Raw genomic sequence first — 16,791 nt, 5'->3', positions numbered from 1 at the left:
AATCGTGCATTTTTCCAATAGTACATTTTATGTAAACAAAAAGTATCCCATAATTTATGTAACAATTGTAAAATACTGACCCTAGTAATAAAGTATTATATTCCTGTGTAATTTTGAATCCGATTCTGCACCAATAATACCAGCAGCAGGGAGAGTGTTACACATTCATGGGACCATAGATCCTTTCAATTGTATTTGGCTGAAAGAGTTGGGGGTGTCACACCTCATTTTAACTTCTTAATCAAATAAAATGCTGCACAGCAAGACAGATCATTGCTCTCCCACTTATTAAAAATGAGAAGCATGTTCTGAGCCAGCTCTCCCTCCAACATACTCAAGAAAATCCATATTAAGAGTTAAAACTGGACCTCATATGCCGTGTTTGCTCTGGATTGAGATAGCTAAAATAAGTAATTACACTCTAGTTAGACTTATAATATGAATCCGTGGGAACTTCTTTATTAGAAGTTTTGAAAAATAAGGAAAGGTTGCTTTTTATTTGTCTCAGCTTTAATCCGCCAATGACAGTTTTTGTCATTTGTCATTCAATGGAAGAAATGAACGCCTTAAAAAAGAGACAAAAAACATGGGACACTTGACCTTCCAGCAGTGTAGATATCCTTCATTGTGTATTTTCCGTTGGCTCAGAAAGTAGCCGTTCTGGTTTGGTAACCTGCATCCTGTTCTTAATGTTTCCCATATTCTGATAGTACGTTTTATCTGCATCTCATCTGTCACGTGGTTGAGTGTTTGTCTGGCGTTGGTTAACACATTGTGACAGATCTATGGTCCTATTCCCACTACGAGATACGAAGAAGAGTCTGAGGAGCGGGGTGACGAAAGAGAATACTTTCTAATTCTACCACATTACATTGTTGCCTTAACTTTCGTTGTGGATGGCAACGCAACATTTTGGTTCGCAGCTCAAATTGACTGTAAATATCACTGTAGCCACTGGCCATTAAGCACAAACTATTCAACAATGACAGAAACCTTTCTTCTCAAACATATGACACTATTGAATAATGCAACCAAACCATATTTACACTCTTGAATAATGCAACAATTTACAAGCATGTATGTGCCGCCAATTAAAGGCTTGATTTTCTCGTCAGTATGCTACAAGACAAAATCACAGAGTTACTATAAGAGCATGTCTTCATCAAGTAATGTTAGCCTATCACAAATTATATATTTTTATCAATATCATGCAAATCATTACATATGGTCAAAGCAAATTGCGACTGAAAATGCGGGTATGAGTGAATTCACCTCAATAAGCTGTTTTATATGGAAGCCCATACCTGCCACAAAAAAAAGAATAATCTTAATGATTTGTTAATGTGCACAATTAGTCTGTGCTTCAGTGTGATCAACTGTAGACTACTAATAACAACCACAGCTCCAGGTATCCCAGAGACACCTATGTGTTCTGATCCCATCGGGGCCAGGGGAAACGTAGCATCATGTTTTTATAGCCCAAGCTACAGTATGTATTTCTAGCCTAAAATAGGCCCATTTATTTGTATTCTGAGAAAATGTGAATGTGATCAAATTTGGTTTATATTCACACTTCAGGTGGCTAGGCTACCTAGGCCTTTTTCATCCATATTATTGACTTGAATTAATCAATTAACACAATAGTGATGACATACTGTATGAGTATATTTTTAATTACAGATGCAAAGGCCTATACGATGCAACCCTGCATTACCCATATAAAACCGTTTTTTTTTCTTCATCTGATTTATTACTGTTGTACGCTGCAACTTGGGTCCGAAGTTGGTTAAATTAGCCTACTACCAGATCAGGAAAAACTCTGGGCCTCTGGAAAACAATTCCCTCCCCCCACCTCTGAAATCACCACACAATGTAAAAAATGAAGGGGGAAAAAATAATAACTACATTTGACATGTTTTTGAGGATGGGATTCCATTGTTTTATTTGGCTCAGTGCAGTTGGCAGCTAATGTGACAATTTCAGAATGTAACAGGCTGTTACTACAATTTCAGGCAGAAACTTAATAAAGTTTCAAATATTAGGAAAATGTCTATAGATTTCAGCTGTTTTAAAAACATTTCTCTGTTATTACCATTTATACTGTAAGAATGTTGGCTCAACGTGACCATTTTGTTCACACTGCCCTGCTTTAAGGAGGCAACTGTCTGGGGTAGCAGTCAAGACGTAGCAAGCACGCAAGTTTACATTTGAGTAATATGTGTAGCCGACAGTATTTTTACCAGAAGTGTAGTAAATGGGAAGAGGCTCTGAGAACATTAGTAGGATTTTCTGAAGCCCCCACCTCACCCTGGCTTTACTCCTAGGACACTGAGGACGACATTGTTTTCTCCTCTTCTCAGACAATTTGCTTTGTGTGAGAACGGGAGAAAGAAAGCGCGAGATAGAAGAGTGGGTCTTGTACTGGTCCTGTGGTGCTAGACCTTTATGTGGGGAACCAGCCTTCAAGGCCCAACAAAGCCCAGAAGAGAAGATGGCTCGGCTATGTGTGTCTGTTTGCTCTGAGGATTCACTGGCCCTCTCCATTGTGTCCCCAGGATAACAACACACCCAATCACATGAAAGGGAGGCAGCAGACGTCAAATAAAAATGAAGAAGAAGAGAAGGGGCCAAAACGCTAGCGACCAGCCAGCCTACCTCGTCAAAACACAGACTCACATTATGGGGTTCCATGTTCAGAGAAACCCCTGTTGATAAAAATCAAAAATAGGGAGAAATGTACTAGCCGGCGTGGGCCAGTTGTTTTAAAGGGTTGACGTTGGAGGTGCTGGAGGGGGTGGGCTGAGGGAGAGGGGAGATGGACGGTGCTTTGTTTGAGACCCAGCCAGACCAGGGCGGGTTTCCAAATGTGTCCTAAATGCCACCCTATTACCTACATAGTGCACGACTTTTAACCGGAGACCTATGAGCCCTGGTCAAAAGTAGTGCACTACATAGGGGAATAGGGTGCCATTTGGGACTGAACCCAAGGCTGCTGGAGGGAGTCAGTCAGCCCAAGCAGGACACGTATTAACACTCCGGACAGACAGAGAGACGGCTCCCTGGGGAAGACTGATTATAACGGAGGCTGAGTGGGTCGCACTTTAACACCTAAAAACTCAATAGTCATTAGCTTGGCTAGCAGACGGAAACAAGACAGGCTGCCTGGAGTTTCCTACTGGGGCTTCACTATATACGTTCATATCTGCACAAAACCCCGATGAAGGCTCTGCATTGGCTTTAACAGTAAAGAAGTATTTTTCTCAACTTCCACTGTCCCTCAGGAGTTGCTGAATTTCCTCTTCACTTTCATGGGGCATTTTAGGTTAATTTTAAAGTGATACATAATGTACGTCACCATCAATCCTGACTGAGTAACAACAAGGAAAAGTGAACCATTGCCTCAGACTCAGGGTTAGCCCGGCCTTTTCAGTCTGTGCTGCCCAATACATTTGGCGGATTGTCTGGGAGCCCTCCGAGCAAGCTAAACTCCATCGAGATAGAAACGGAGGAAGTAATTCAAAACGCACAGCGGCACCCTGGCAAACTCCCGAACCTCAAACCCAAATTGGTTTGTGTTCCTACATCGTAGGCAGATGATAGAAACGCGTTATTTAGGGACAAGCCAGTATAAACAGCGTGGACACTCCTCCCAGTGCTGAGAGTGTCTCACTGTGATTTATTTCTATGGTAGTAGGAGCCAAGATATCCTGGTCCCAGATTTGTTTGTGCTGTCTATGGTCTTTAATATATTGTCATGCCAAACATGACAACGACCATAGGAGTTGGCTATACAGCATAAACAGATCTGGGACCAGTCTAGATCCAAGGCACTGAAGGTGGCTATCCTCCCAGTTAATGTGGTTTGGCTTGGGATACTGTACATGTGTCATAAAAGGTGAGATGACCTGGCTGCCTCTCAGAGGTAACAAGATAGGTAGGTGACCGAAGGTTATCCTGTCCAGTATGTAGCTTGGCGTACCTGTCTGGTAACAGGAGAGGTCTGTGACCAGGCTCTCTCTGCTGACCTTGTGGTTTATTTGTTTAGAGCCCAGAGAGATAAGTCTCTATTAAATGGTATTTTACATACCCAGCCCCTAACAATCCTCCTCCACACTAACCATTAACCATACATACATCCTAAAATGGCACCCTACACCCTTATATAGTGCACTGCTTTTGACCAGGGCCCCACAGGGCTCTAGTCAAAAGTAGCGCACTATATAGGGAATAGGGTGCCATTTGTGACATACCCCATCTCTAGAATTGGAGGGCAGGTTCGTTGAGCTCTAGCGTCTGTGCTGTGTTATCTGATATGGGGGACTTAATGGCTAACTGTTCTGCGTTGCAGACTGTTCTGTAGGTCACTGGCAGAAACTGGAGCAGAAAGCCACCATGTTCAAAAACACAGAAGGAATAGTCATGAGCATTCTATAGATAGACACAGACGCACAAGAGCAGGTGGGGAGATAAGAATGAGGAATCTGGAGCGGAGCGTCACTTGTTGTAAATACTGTACTTCATGACAAGAAAGTCATGGGAGCTAACTAGACCTATTTCTCACTCCAGCTAGGTATTTGAATGAAACACAGATGGATGAAACGTGACCAGATCAGTACAACAGGAGCTTCCTAGCTAGATTAAACGGACACTCGTCCTCATGAATGGAACGTGATCAGCTCCACAGTACAGTACATGCATGGCCTTGTGCTTTTGTTGTTGTTCCAAGGAGTACTTCCCATGGAAGTTGTCAGCTCTATTAAATATTAGTGCTAAAATCCCCTAATTTTACTTTAATATGATCACAGTAGCAGATTTCAGTCTAGAAACACAACTTCAAATCACCTCTCATCTGGTTTGTGGTCTCGTTTAACCACTCTCTCTCAATAGGTAGCTCTCTGTGTCTCCCTGGGAGAATCTCAATTGGTTTTGCTGTCTTCCGTCCTCTCCTTGCCTCTTTTTGAAAAAGGTCATCGAGGAGTGGAGGCGAGGAGAGGAAAGGTTTCATTGCATGAAATGAGACTCCTCCACTCACGTTTCATCAGGCAACTGACGTTTACAGGGATGAAATCCCCAAATAACGTTGTATATTGATCAAAACAAATATAGCTAGTTGTGCAAGACATTTTATAGATACAATGATTAGTAGCATATTGTTTTTAAATGTGTGCAAACAACAACCGATTCAAAGGTGGGCTGGCGGATTTTAAAACGCTTCCGAAGCGCGAGGATACTCTTGTGCATCCTCTGCCGAAGCAGGTAATTAAGGAGGGGAGCAGACTCCTATGTTTGCCTACTAATGAAACGACACTCTCTTCGACCACTTATCGGTTTCCGGGTCACAGAGGAGTCGAGGAGAAGACGGACTTTTGCCCAATTCAGAATCTCCCCCTTCATTCTCTCTCCCTGCTTCGTTCGCCCTTTCGCTCTACCAGGAAATGAATTTGAACAGTTTGAGGACAATGTTTCTCTCTCCTGTTGATCGGTTTCCATGTGTGTTGTAAAGGGAGGGGTATAGTGTAGCTGGGGAGTCGAGGCGCGGTGGCCAGGGTCAGATAAAATAATCCATATTTAAGCAACACTCCCCTTCCCTCCTCTGTCCTTGTTTGTCACTGTCATCGGGCCTTCAGACCCAATATGTTTACATTTAATTAAACAAAGCACACAAACTTTACATCACTTCCAATAGCTATCAATAGCACAGCTGAATTGATTACCCTCAGCTCTGGAAAAACAAGAGGAAGCATTAAACAGGAGCTTTATCTTCGCCCCTCTGAAAGTCATTACAGGCCAGAATGACTGATATGATTTTAAAGCTATGTCCACACGCCTACCTGGAATGGCAGCAGAGACCTCTGGTCATTAATCTAGATTAGATTGTCAGCCGTCAGTGGACAACTGACTATAATGTCGCTAATGGAGGATAGAAAGGGTATTGTTATCTGACCAAAGCTTATTACCTAGCTCGGCTCTCCAACCCTGTTCCTGGAGAACTACGGTCCTGTTGATTTTCACTCCAACACTAATCTAGCGCACCTAATTCTAATAATTAGCTGGTTGAGAAGCTGAACCAGGTTAGCTACGACTGGGGTTGGAGTGAAAACCTACAGGAGAGTAGCTCTCCGGGAACAGGGTTGGAGAGCCTTGACCTAGCTAGTTACCTGCACCTTCAATGAATGGGGTTGTTTTAATGTTTAGCTTTGAATTGATATTTAACTCTGCTGAGGTACAGTGATTTTTTTTTCATCAAGCAAATTGTGGAACATATATAATATAAGTCTTTCAGTTGTGGAAGTGGAATGCCCTGGGGTTATTGCATACTTAGTTATATTGCAAGTCAAGGATTGTGTCATCCAATGGCCTTCACCAGATTGTTCAATGATGTTGATGATTATTATTTCTATTTTATCTCTGTGCGTCAATAGCAGTGACTTGAAACTCTTGCTAAATTAAGGATCACATATTGGTCTTTGGAGAGAGAGAGAGAGAGAGAGAGAGAGGGAGAGAGAGGAGAGAGGGAGAGAGAGAGAGAGAGAGAGAGAACCTCATTATCCAATCTCATTTTTAATCATATTGCCAGTGAGACATATTTTTCAAATATATTTTTTCAATTGATTGGACACATTCTTGTGGGATTGTCCAAAAATATGCATTGGAATTGGTTTGTGTTAATAACTGAACTGGGGACGGGTATTGTTCCTGTACTGTAATCGAGTGAAGAATTAAGTATTAAAGCTGTAATAGGATTTGTCCCAAATGGCCCCCTGTTCCTACTTGGGCTCCTGAGTGGTGCAGCAGTCTATGGCACTGCATCTCAGTGCTAGAGGCGTCACTACAGACACCCTGGTTCAAATCCAGGCTGTATCACAACCGGCCGTGACTGGGAGTCCCCTCCTTCCCAATAGATAATGGGTTTTGTCAGCCCTTTACTAAAGTGAAGAGTACCCTACACCACCCTACCAAGCTCTATTGATAATATAACCACACCAATGTAGTGTTTACCTCAATCGTTCTCTTTTTGAGAGCTGCTTTCTCTCTCTTTATTTGAGAGATTCTCTCTCTCTCTCATCTCATTGGAAAACACCTGTCTGCTTTCACCTTGTGCTCCTGTGTCTCAACCAGTTTGATGCTCTCAGTCGCATACACACACACACACACACACACTCGGTCACACTCGTTTGATGCTTTCAGTCAGTCAGTCCCGTCAGTAATGTACGGTAATATATTCCACTGACATTCTGCTGCATTATTGCCTCCAGATATTGTCTCATGTAGTGACATAGCGTTTGAATATTAAACGTGTCTCTTTGCCACGGGGTGTTAATACAGAATAACGTTCCCTACTGTCAGTTAAACTGCAGGCATGCTTTCATTGGTTAAGGTCAAGTTTCTGTCTGTTTGTGTTAGGAATGTGTCCAGCTGCACTCTGACTGCAAAGTCAGAAGTGGAGAGTAAAGGAAGCCTGTTCAGTGCATCATTCCTGTACTGCACTTTCAAGCTACAAGATCTACTATTGTATCATTCTCATCCTTCCTTTTTCTACAACCTATGCTGTACTTGTTGTAGCTGAGGTTGTTTTCAGTAGTTGTGCCTCTTTGGTGTTCAGTCGACCCAGTATGTACAAATATTTTCCTCCCGCCGAATTCAAAGCCAAAGGATCATATCAATGTGTCAGTCAAATATAATGAGAACTGCTTTTTTCCAGAGTGCCTTGTTAACAGTCCTAACGCTATTGTTGTTAGCTGACACCCTGTAGCTTCCTGAAGTACCGGTATGTTGCTGGTGATGTGTTGACGTCCATAGTTTTACTGTGTAATATTTTAGTATCTGTGCGATGATGGATTATTGTGATGCAAGGGAGAATTCAATTAAGCAATGGTGGAAAAAGTATCCGATTGTCATACGTTAGTAAAAGTAAAGATACCTTCATAGAAAATGACTTAAGTGAAAGTCACCCAGAAAAATACCACTTGAGTAAAAGTCTAAAAGTATTTGGTTTTAAATATGTTTAAGTATCAAAAGTAAAAGTATAAATAATTCAAATAGCTTATAATAAGAAAATCAGACGAAGCATTTGTGTTTAGTGAGTCCACCAGATCAGAGGCAGTAGGGATGACCAGGGATGTTCTGTTGATAAGTGGGTGAATTGGACCATTTTCCTGTCCTGCTAAGAATTGAAAATGTAGTGGAGTAAAAAGTACATTATTTTCTTTAGGAATGTTGTGAAGTAAAAGTAGTCAAAAATATAAATTGTAAAGTACAGATAAAAAAACGACTTAAGTAGTACTTTAAAGTATTTTTACGTAAGTACTTTACACTGCAATTAAGTATCATCTCATTTAATTCATCTTATCTCTCCCTACAGCTTGCACCAAGCCCAGTGTGAGTTAGGGACCACCAGTCAGACAGGGCAAGGGGCCTCATCTCTCAGCTCTCCATCCCAGACCCTCCAGACCAAGCCCCTCCAGCCCAGGGAAGCCCCCTCTGGTCTGGCCAGTCCCCCCCACAAGCAGCCCCTCCTGGCTCAGCTCCAGAGAATGGCCGCGGAGCACCAGAACACCCAGGCCCAGCTACAACACTCCCAAGAGGCAGCGAGGGAGGCCCACGAGAAAGTACAGAAGTGAGTAGCTAACTAGAGTACAACTCTGGTGTTACAGACCCCTCAGTAATGACTAGCCCATGAAAAACTGCTACTAAATCAAATGTACTTTCTCGACATATGAAAATGAAAGTCAAATCCACCACCGCCAATTTAGTTTCACTTAATATAGACACGTTGTTTTAACCGCCGCCATGTTGCCCCATGACAATAATTTGGTAAACACATGCTCCTCCTTAGCCCCTGCAACAGATTCCCCACCCTTCCCATCCCCAAAACCTTCTCCCCCCCCCCCCATGACTCCTGCTGCACCCTACCCCCATCCTCTTGACTTGTGCTAGGGGTGTCCATGCTGAAGGATAGTTGGTTACTGGTTGTCTGGGAGGCCTTCTCTTCTCAGTCCCAGCCTGATCTCTGCTGCTCCTGCATCCTCCCACAGTCACACTGGGGCCACCCGCTCCCCGCTAAACAAACAGCAGTCGCCCTGCTCATCTATTTGCCTGGTGAATTAACAGGGGGGTTTGGGGGATGGTGATGGAGGGGGGTGACAGTTCTCAGCACTGGGAAAGCAGAAAGGCTTCCCCCCCACACCCCTCGGATTGGGTGGGAGAAAAGAGGGGATTCTGGTTAGTATTGTATTTAAACGATCCTCACTGGAGGGCCTCCATTATGCTTGGAAGATCACACAGCGTCTTCTACAACCTTCACTCTAAATGTAAAAACTAACGCACACTTCCCGTATGAAGGCAACATTTTCAGTCCGCTGGCTCAACTGCTCTTGCAGTGTGCAGACTGGGAATAGTTTGAAAACTGCAGCTAGAAATTACTTTGTGTGCACTGAACTAGTATTGTTACTGATGTTCTGCACTTTTATGAGTTCAATTTTTTTTTGGACTACTGGTTCCTAGTGGAGGCCAACAAGGTAGTGTTAACAGTTTCAGAGCATGGTCTGGCACTGGGACATCTTTCAGTCAGATCCTTTCCCAGAAGGAGGCCTGTCAGGGGGTTAGATGTGTCAAGGTGTGGAGGGTGGGTAGAGACTGCGGCCCAGGGCAAGGAGGAGCAGCAGTAGCATCAGAAGACAGTCACACTCAACCGTTAACTGACCCCAAGATGGATGGCCCTGGTCCTGCTGGGATGCGTCCCAGATGGCACCCTATTCTCTATAGTGCACTAGGGCTCAAGTCAAAAGTAGCTCATTATGTAGGGAAATAGGGCACCATTTGGGTTGTGGTGGTGTGGGAAGCAGCTCTGACGCGGGCCCCGTCGCACGGCTGTGAGAAGAATGCAAGGGGAGCCGAGTTACCTCGCTCTCTCCCCCCTCACCCCTCTCCCCCCTCATCACCCCCTAGAGGACACGGCTTGCCAGAGGAAACGGAGAGGAGGCCCAGAATGTGGCACCTGAGTGCCGGGGGCTGACTGTCCTGCAGCTCCATTGATGGAGGAGCTGAGCAGAATGTCTAATGACCTATCTGAAGCTGCCTGCTGAATCAAAATTGGCCATGGAGGAGACGAAAGGACACAAAGACCCTTTTCATCAGGAGGTGGTGGTCCTCGCCCGCTAGTTACGGGCACGCTGCTTACTGCTGTCTTTCTCTCATCATCATCATCATCATCATCTCAGAGCCTTTGCTGCTCTACAGTGCATTCGTAAAGTAGGAGCCTTTTTGTGACGTTACAGCCTTATTCTAAAATTATTATTATTATTATATTTTTTAAATGTCCTCATCAATCTACACACAATACCCCATAATGACAAAGCAAAAACAGGTTTTTAGATGTTTTTGCAAGTGTATAAAAATAGCATCAATTTGATCAGAAAAACAGTGTAGACATTGTTAATGTAGTAAATTACTATTGTAGCTGGAAACGGCAGATTTTTTATGGAATATCTACATAGGCGAACAGAGGCCCATTTATCAGCAACCATCACTCCTGTGTTCCAATGGCACGTTGTGTTAGCTAATCCAAGTTTATGATTTTAAAAGGCTAATTTATCATTAGAAATCCTTTTACAATTATGTTAGCACAGCTGAAAACTGTTTTCCTGATTAAAGAAGCAATAAAACTGGTTCTTTAGACTAGTTGAGTATCTGGAGCATCAGCATTTGTGGGTTCGATTACAGGCTCAAAATGGCCAGAAACAAAGACCTTTCTTCTGAAACTCATCAGTCTATTCTTGTTCTGAAAAATTAAGGCAATTCCATGCGAGAAATTGCCAAGAAACTGAAGTTCTCTGCCTAGAAGGGCAGCATCCTGGAGTCGCCTCTTCGCTGTTGACGTTGAGACTGGTGTTTTGCGGATACTATTTAATGAAGCTGCCAGTTGAGGACTTGTGAGGTGTCTGTTTCTCAAACTAGACACTCTAATGTACTTGTCCTCTTGCTCAGTTGTGCACCGGGGCCTCCCACTCCTCTTTCTATTCTGGTTAGAGCCAGTGTGCGCTGTTCTGTGAAGGGAGTAGTACACAGCGTTGTACGAGATCTTTTGTTTCTTGGCAATTTCTCGCATGGAATAGCCTTCATTTCTCAGAACAAGAATAGACTGACGAGTTTCAGAAGAAAGGGCTTTGTTTCTGGCCATTTTGAGCCTGTAATCGAACCCACAAATGCTGATGCTCCAGATACTCAACTAGTCTATGTGACCCCAAACTTGAGTTGGTGTTATGTAACTTTCTTATGATTCATAGTTGTAAATGTTGAGCATTGCATTTTCGATGTCATGTGTAACAGTATTAATTAATTTATATACTGTATATGTATATTTTAAACACTTTCTGAGCTTTAAAACCTTGATAAACACTAACAATTGCACCATCCATCCAGTACAATGCACACTCTACTGAAACACTGGTAGCTTATATTTTACTGCTCTACTGCAAAAAAAGTCTGATTCGGGGTTGTTTAGAATGAATGTGAAGAGCTGCGTGTTTACTCCTTCTTATTCCAGCTATAATTGTTGGTTTTGCGACACTGAATTCTTAATCAGGATTTATGTTTTCTCTGGCTGCTCCCCGGCGTGTGTGTTTGGGTTTACTGGCCACCCTTGGTAAACAGTGTTGTTCCAAATCCCCACCAGTGCACCTTGGACAGAGACACACATTAGCTGGAACTGTCTAAACGTGACAGAGAGGCTAATGCATATATTTAAAAATGCAACAAGGGGCTGCACCATTTACACACAAGGGGGACAAGGTGTGTTTGTGTGTGTTTGAGAGGGGGGGATTTCTTGCCTCGTGTTCATGTTAACTAGTTAGGTGAGCCGTGTTTGCCTGTGTGTGTCAGTGAGTGTTGGCCTGTGTGCGTGGCCTGTACATTCAGTTGCTGGAGTGTTTGCATGGCCTTTGTGACTTGGACCTTTCTTAAACATTAGCAATCCTCTTGGCCTTATTTTCTCTCCCCATTGCTAATATGTTGATCTCTCTTCCACAGCAAGCTGACGTTACACACAGCGCTAGCCATCGTGTCATCCTCACCACGCATAAATAAACACAGCCAGGTTTGCGGTGGTGGTGACTCGCCATGTTGAGGAAAACAGATGGAGAATAACTTCCGGACAGACAATACCTGGGTCAGACCACTCCCAGATGCTGCCTGATTACCAGCCAGTCGGTAGAAACCCTTGGCAAGCAGATTGGCAGGTCACAGTTTAGACAGTCTCTCGCAGGCAGCGCAATTCTCCGGTTGCGTCCCAATAATCTCTCCATCCTGCTGAAGTGTGGACTCGTTCACTACTCCCCACAAATTGAGTGTTTGTATGAGCTAGAGGGAGTTTCCATATACCAGTCATTTCTTTTCAAATCCATGAAGGGAAGTGAACCAGTGCACACTTTTGGGGGAAAGGAGAGATCATTTTGACGCACCCTCGGCCTCTTTTCAGATCATTACAACTGAGCTGCTGAGGGAAAATAATCAGTTCAACCTGTTTCAAAGATGAGAAGACCGCACTCCCTCGAAAATATCAACAATGTGTCTTTCTTCCTTGTCCCTCCTTGTGTAAAAGGGTTTATTATTTCGGGGGGTGTGCGTGCGTGGCACATGCACAGTATCAGGAATTTAAGAATACTTTATCAACATCCACTCCCCCACCGTACAAGTCAAGGTTACATTTAAAAGGTAGCTTTGATATAATAGACTGCACATGATTAATTAGTTGTTTTAATAACTACAATGACTAAAGATTTAACTTGTGATTTTTGTTATGGTATATATGAAAAATCTAAGTGAAAATGTTTTTTTTTTTACAACTATCACAATACAGGAGCAGTGTAGCCTTTCCACTTGTGTCAAGTTTATTATTTCCGTATCAGTGATGTCACGGGGAGGATGGGGGATAAGATTTTCATGGAAAGAGCTTCAAATCCTCACTCTAACAAAAAGCTTGCTGTATGCTGGGGTTCAGTCCCGGCTTTCTATTCTAATTTCATTCACAGTTGGAGATTTTCCCTGTCTAAGTGCTCCCAAAGTTTTGAATTCTACGGAAGAAGAATGTTTGCATTTGGAAGAAAACTTCCATTGCGTCATCAATTATTAAAAGAACATTTATTTTCACATTTTGTTCACTAGTCACGATGTGCTTGTGTCCTTCATGATTGAAGGGCAATTCTTGCTACATGTAATCTTGTTCATTTCCTCCTGTTTAACACCATGCTCTTCACCTGTCCATGGTCCTCCTGAAGATCCCATTTCATTTGGCTTTATCTGATTCCCTTCCCTTTATTGATATTATAACCATGGAATTAAACTCAGCAAAAAAAGAAACGTCCCTTTTTCAGGACCCTGTCTTTCAAAGATAATTCGTAAAAATCCAAGTAGATCTTAGATCTTCATTGTAAAGGGTTTAAACACTGTTTCCCATGCTTGTTCAATGACCCATAAACAATTAATGAAAATGCACCTGAGGAACAGTCATTAAGACACTTAACAGCTTACAGACGGTAGGCAATTAAGGTCACAGTTATGAAAACTTAGGACACTAAAGAGGCCTTTCTACTGACTCTGAAAAACACCAAAAGAAAGATGCCCAGGGTCCCTGCTCATCTGTGTGAACATGCCTTAGGCATGCTACAAGGAGGCATGAGGACTGCAGATGTGGCCAGGGCAATAAATTGCAATGTCCTTACTGTGAGACGCCTAAGACAGCGTTACAGTGAGACAGGCCGGACAGCTGATCGTCCTCACAGTGGCTGTTCTGCCACTGCGACGTGTAACAACACCTCCACAGGATCGGTACATCCGAACATCACACATGTGGGACAGGTACAGGATGGCAACAACAACTGCCCGAGTTACACCAGGAATGCACAATCCCTCCATCAGTGTTCAGACTGTCCGCAATAGGCTGAGAGAGGCTGGACTGAGGGCTTGTAGGCCTGTTGTAAGGCAGGTCCTCACCAGACATCACCGGCAACAACGTGGGCACAAACCCACCGTCGCTGGACCAGACAGGACTGGCAAAAAGTGCTCTTCACTGACAAGTCGCGGTTTTGTCTCACCGGAGGTGATGGTCGGATTCGCGTTTATCGTCGAAGGAATGAGCATTACACCGAGGACTGTACTCTGGAGCGGGATCGATTTGAAGGTAGAGGGTCCGTCATGGTCTGGGGCGGTGTGTCACAGCATCAACGGACTGAGCTTGTTGTCATTGCAGGCAATCTCAACGCTGTGCGTTACAGGGAAGACATCCTCCTCCCTCATGTGGTACCCTTCCTGCAGGCTCATCCTGACATGACCATCCAGTATGACAATGCCACCAGCCATACTGCTCGTTCTGTGCATGATTTCCTGCGAGACAGGAATGTCAGTGTTCTGCCATGGCCAGCGAAGAGCCAGCATCTCAATCCCAATGAGCATGTCTGGGACCTGTTGGATCGGAGGGTGAGGGCTAGGGCCATTCCCCCCCAGAAATGTCTGGGAACTTGCAGGTGCCTTGGTGGAAGAGTGGGGTAACATCTCACAGCAAGAACTGGCAAATCTGGTACAGTCCATGAGGAGGAGACGCACTGCAGTACTTGATGCAGCTGGTGGCCACACCAGATACTGACTGTTACTTTTGATTTTGACCCCCCCTTTGTTCAGGGACACATTATTCTATTTCTGTTAGTCACATGTCTGTGGAACTTGTTCAGTTTATGTCTCAGTTGTTGAATCTTGTTATGTTCACACAAATATTTACACATGTTAAGTTTGCTGAAAATAAACGCAGATGACAGTGAGAAGACGTTTCTTTTTTGCTGTTTATAATATCATTGAACGAGATAAAAAACCTCTCAAGTCCTGTGAAATGTTCCTATTTGAAAATACACAACATATTCTTTAGTCAAAGCCAATTTCCCTACATCTTTGACCATAACATAATTCCAGTTGGATGCTTTTTAACTAAATAGCGAGGAATATTATTATTGACTCTGGTAAAAAAAAAAAAAAAAAGTACAACCCGCCAATAAACATCCGTGAAATCACATCCGTATTTCAGTAGCAGACCCATAACAGTCTGGATAGGTTAAAATTAGAATGTGTGATGACTGTGCATGTTTTGGCCAGCTTCACATGTCTTGTTTCCAGAGAGCCAAAAAAAGCAATGTGCTGTTTCCTCCCTCTCTCACCAAGCCTCTCGCTCCAAAAGCATTCCTCTCCTCTCTCTCACCCGCCCATCAATTCACTGTGATTTTCATCCTGTCAGGGAATCATTTGCTTTTCTTTTCAGCCATAAGGACACCATTATTGTCCTGCCCCTCTGCCAGGAAAAACACTAGATCAGAGAGAGAGAGAGAGAGAGAGAGAGAGAGAGAGATGGGAGGAGAGAGAAAATAATCAGTTTATTTTAATGATTTGTACAGTGGGTTTGGTCTGACTACCACTTAAAGAAGCGTCTACATCCTGCCCCAGTCTGCCCTGTAACAAGTGTATCCTTGTGTTAGTTAGGGTGTTAGTTAGGGTGTGCTGGGCACCACTGCACCAGGAGAGGTGCATTCATTCCTCACACCCTCTCTTCATCCTTCTCTTCCCCTCTTCCTCACCCCATCTCCCTCTTTTCCTCACCCTGCCTCCCCATTATTACTCCCCCTCCTCCCTTCCCCTCTCCCCTCTTCCTCCCCTGTCTCCCCCTCTTCCTCACCATCCCTATATTTGGGGTTCCTCTACGTGTCTTTGGGTCATTAAAAAGCACTATATAAAACCCATGTATTATAATGAATGTTATTCTCTTTGTCACCGTGCAGGTTGGAGCGGCTGGTGGAGGTGCTGAGGAAGAAGGTGGGGACAGGCAGCGTCCGGACAGTCATCTGACTGAGACTATGCCGGGGGAAGCAACAGTGAATCCACTCAGTTCCTGGCTCTGTCCTAAATGGCACCCTATTCCCTATAAAGTGCACTACTTTTGACCAGTGCCCTACATCCCTATAGGCCAAAAGTGGTAAAGGCAATAGGGTGCCATTTGTGATGCAACCCCTGTCTGCTCTGCCCGAACTGGAGCAGCCTGAGCGACCGTCCAGTCGAACGGCCACATCTGGTGTCCAGGCTGCCTCCCTGCCTGCCCAGACCCAGGCTGTTGTGTTTAACGCTGTGTAAACACACCCAAGCCTTAACTGGGCAAACAGTTGTTAGAAGTGCAGCACTCCAAAGCCTCATTCCAGGCTGGGTTCAAACTGAATCGTAAACTGTTTAACCACTTGGGTTGTTGGTTTGTTGCTGCCCGCTCTCTTTTTCCCTCTTCCCTCTTCTTAAATTCTACATTTTACCTTACTAAAAATCATGTTACATTTGTTTTGTCATCAACTAAATTGTGTATTGCTGTTTGTGTTGCTGCCTATCTATCTCTGTTACAAGGGAAATGCCTATGTGCCTTACTTTTATTGATAAAATATGTATTCTCTTTGATATCCCAGATCAACACAGTGTCCTGACATATACAGTATTTCATTGAAAAGGTTAGTGCTGTATTGTAAAGGTTGCTGGGTGCTGCCTGGATTCGGCATCGATGCTGCTGCGGGCCAAATAACGTGATTTATTTAGTCAACTCCATGATGCTCTCAAATCAAATCTTTCATGGAATTTGTGATTTGAAGAACATCACCTATCAACTTCCTGTATTTTTGCATCTGTTGAATTATAAAGTTAGTATTGCTGTAATAGTTTATGGACATTTTATGGTGTGAGTATTGTATGAAATAAAACATATCAACAACTGATAAAAAA

General features: G+C 43.6%; 1 protein-coding gene across 4 annotated transcripts in view; it reads left to right on the top strand.

Moving 5' to 3' along the window:
• Window positions 1-16,791, top strand: part of mipol1 (mirror-image polydactyly 1) — a 73,965-nt gene extending 57,174 nt beyond the window's left edge. For all 4 annotated transcript variants that reach the window (XM_014194636.3, XM_014194627.3, XM_014194632.3 and 1 more), the window contains exons 13-14: window positions 8,363-8,617; window positions 15,816-16,791. In XM_014194636.3, the coding sequence (XP_014050111.3) occupies window positions 8,363-8,617; window positions 15,816-15,882 (322 nt within the window). In that variant the 3' untranslated portion in view covers window positions 15,883-16,791. The remainder of the gene's footprint in view (window positions 1-8,362; window positions 8,618-15,815) is intronic.

Source organism: Salmo salar, chromosome 01, assembly GCF_965601325.2.
Source record: "Salmo salar chromosome 01, fSalSal1, whole genome shotgun sequence".
NCBI classification, from domain to species: domain Eukaryota; kingdom Metazoa; phylum Chordata; class Actinopteri; order Salmoniformes; family Salmonidae; genus Salmo; species Salmo salar.
This window is presented reverse-complemented; position numbering and strand designations above follow the sequence as displayed.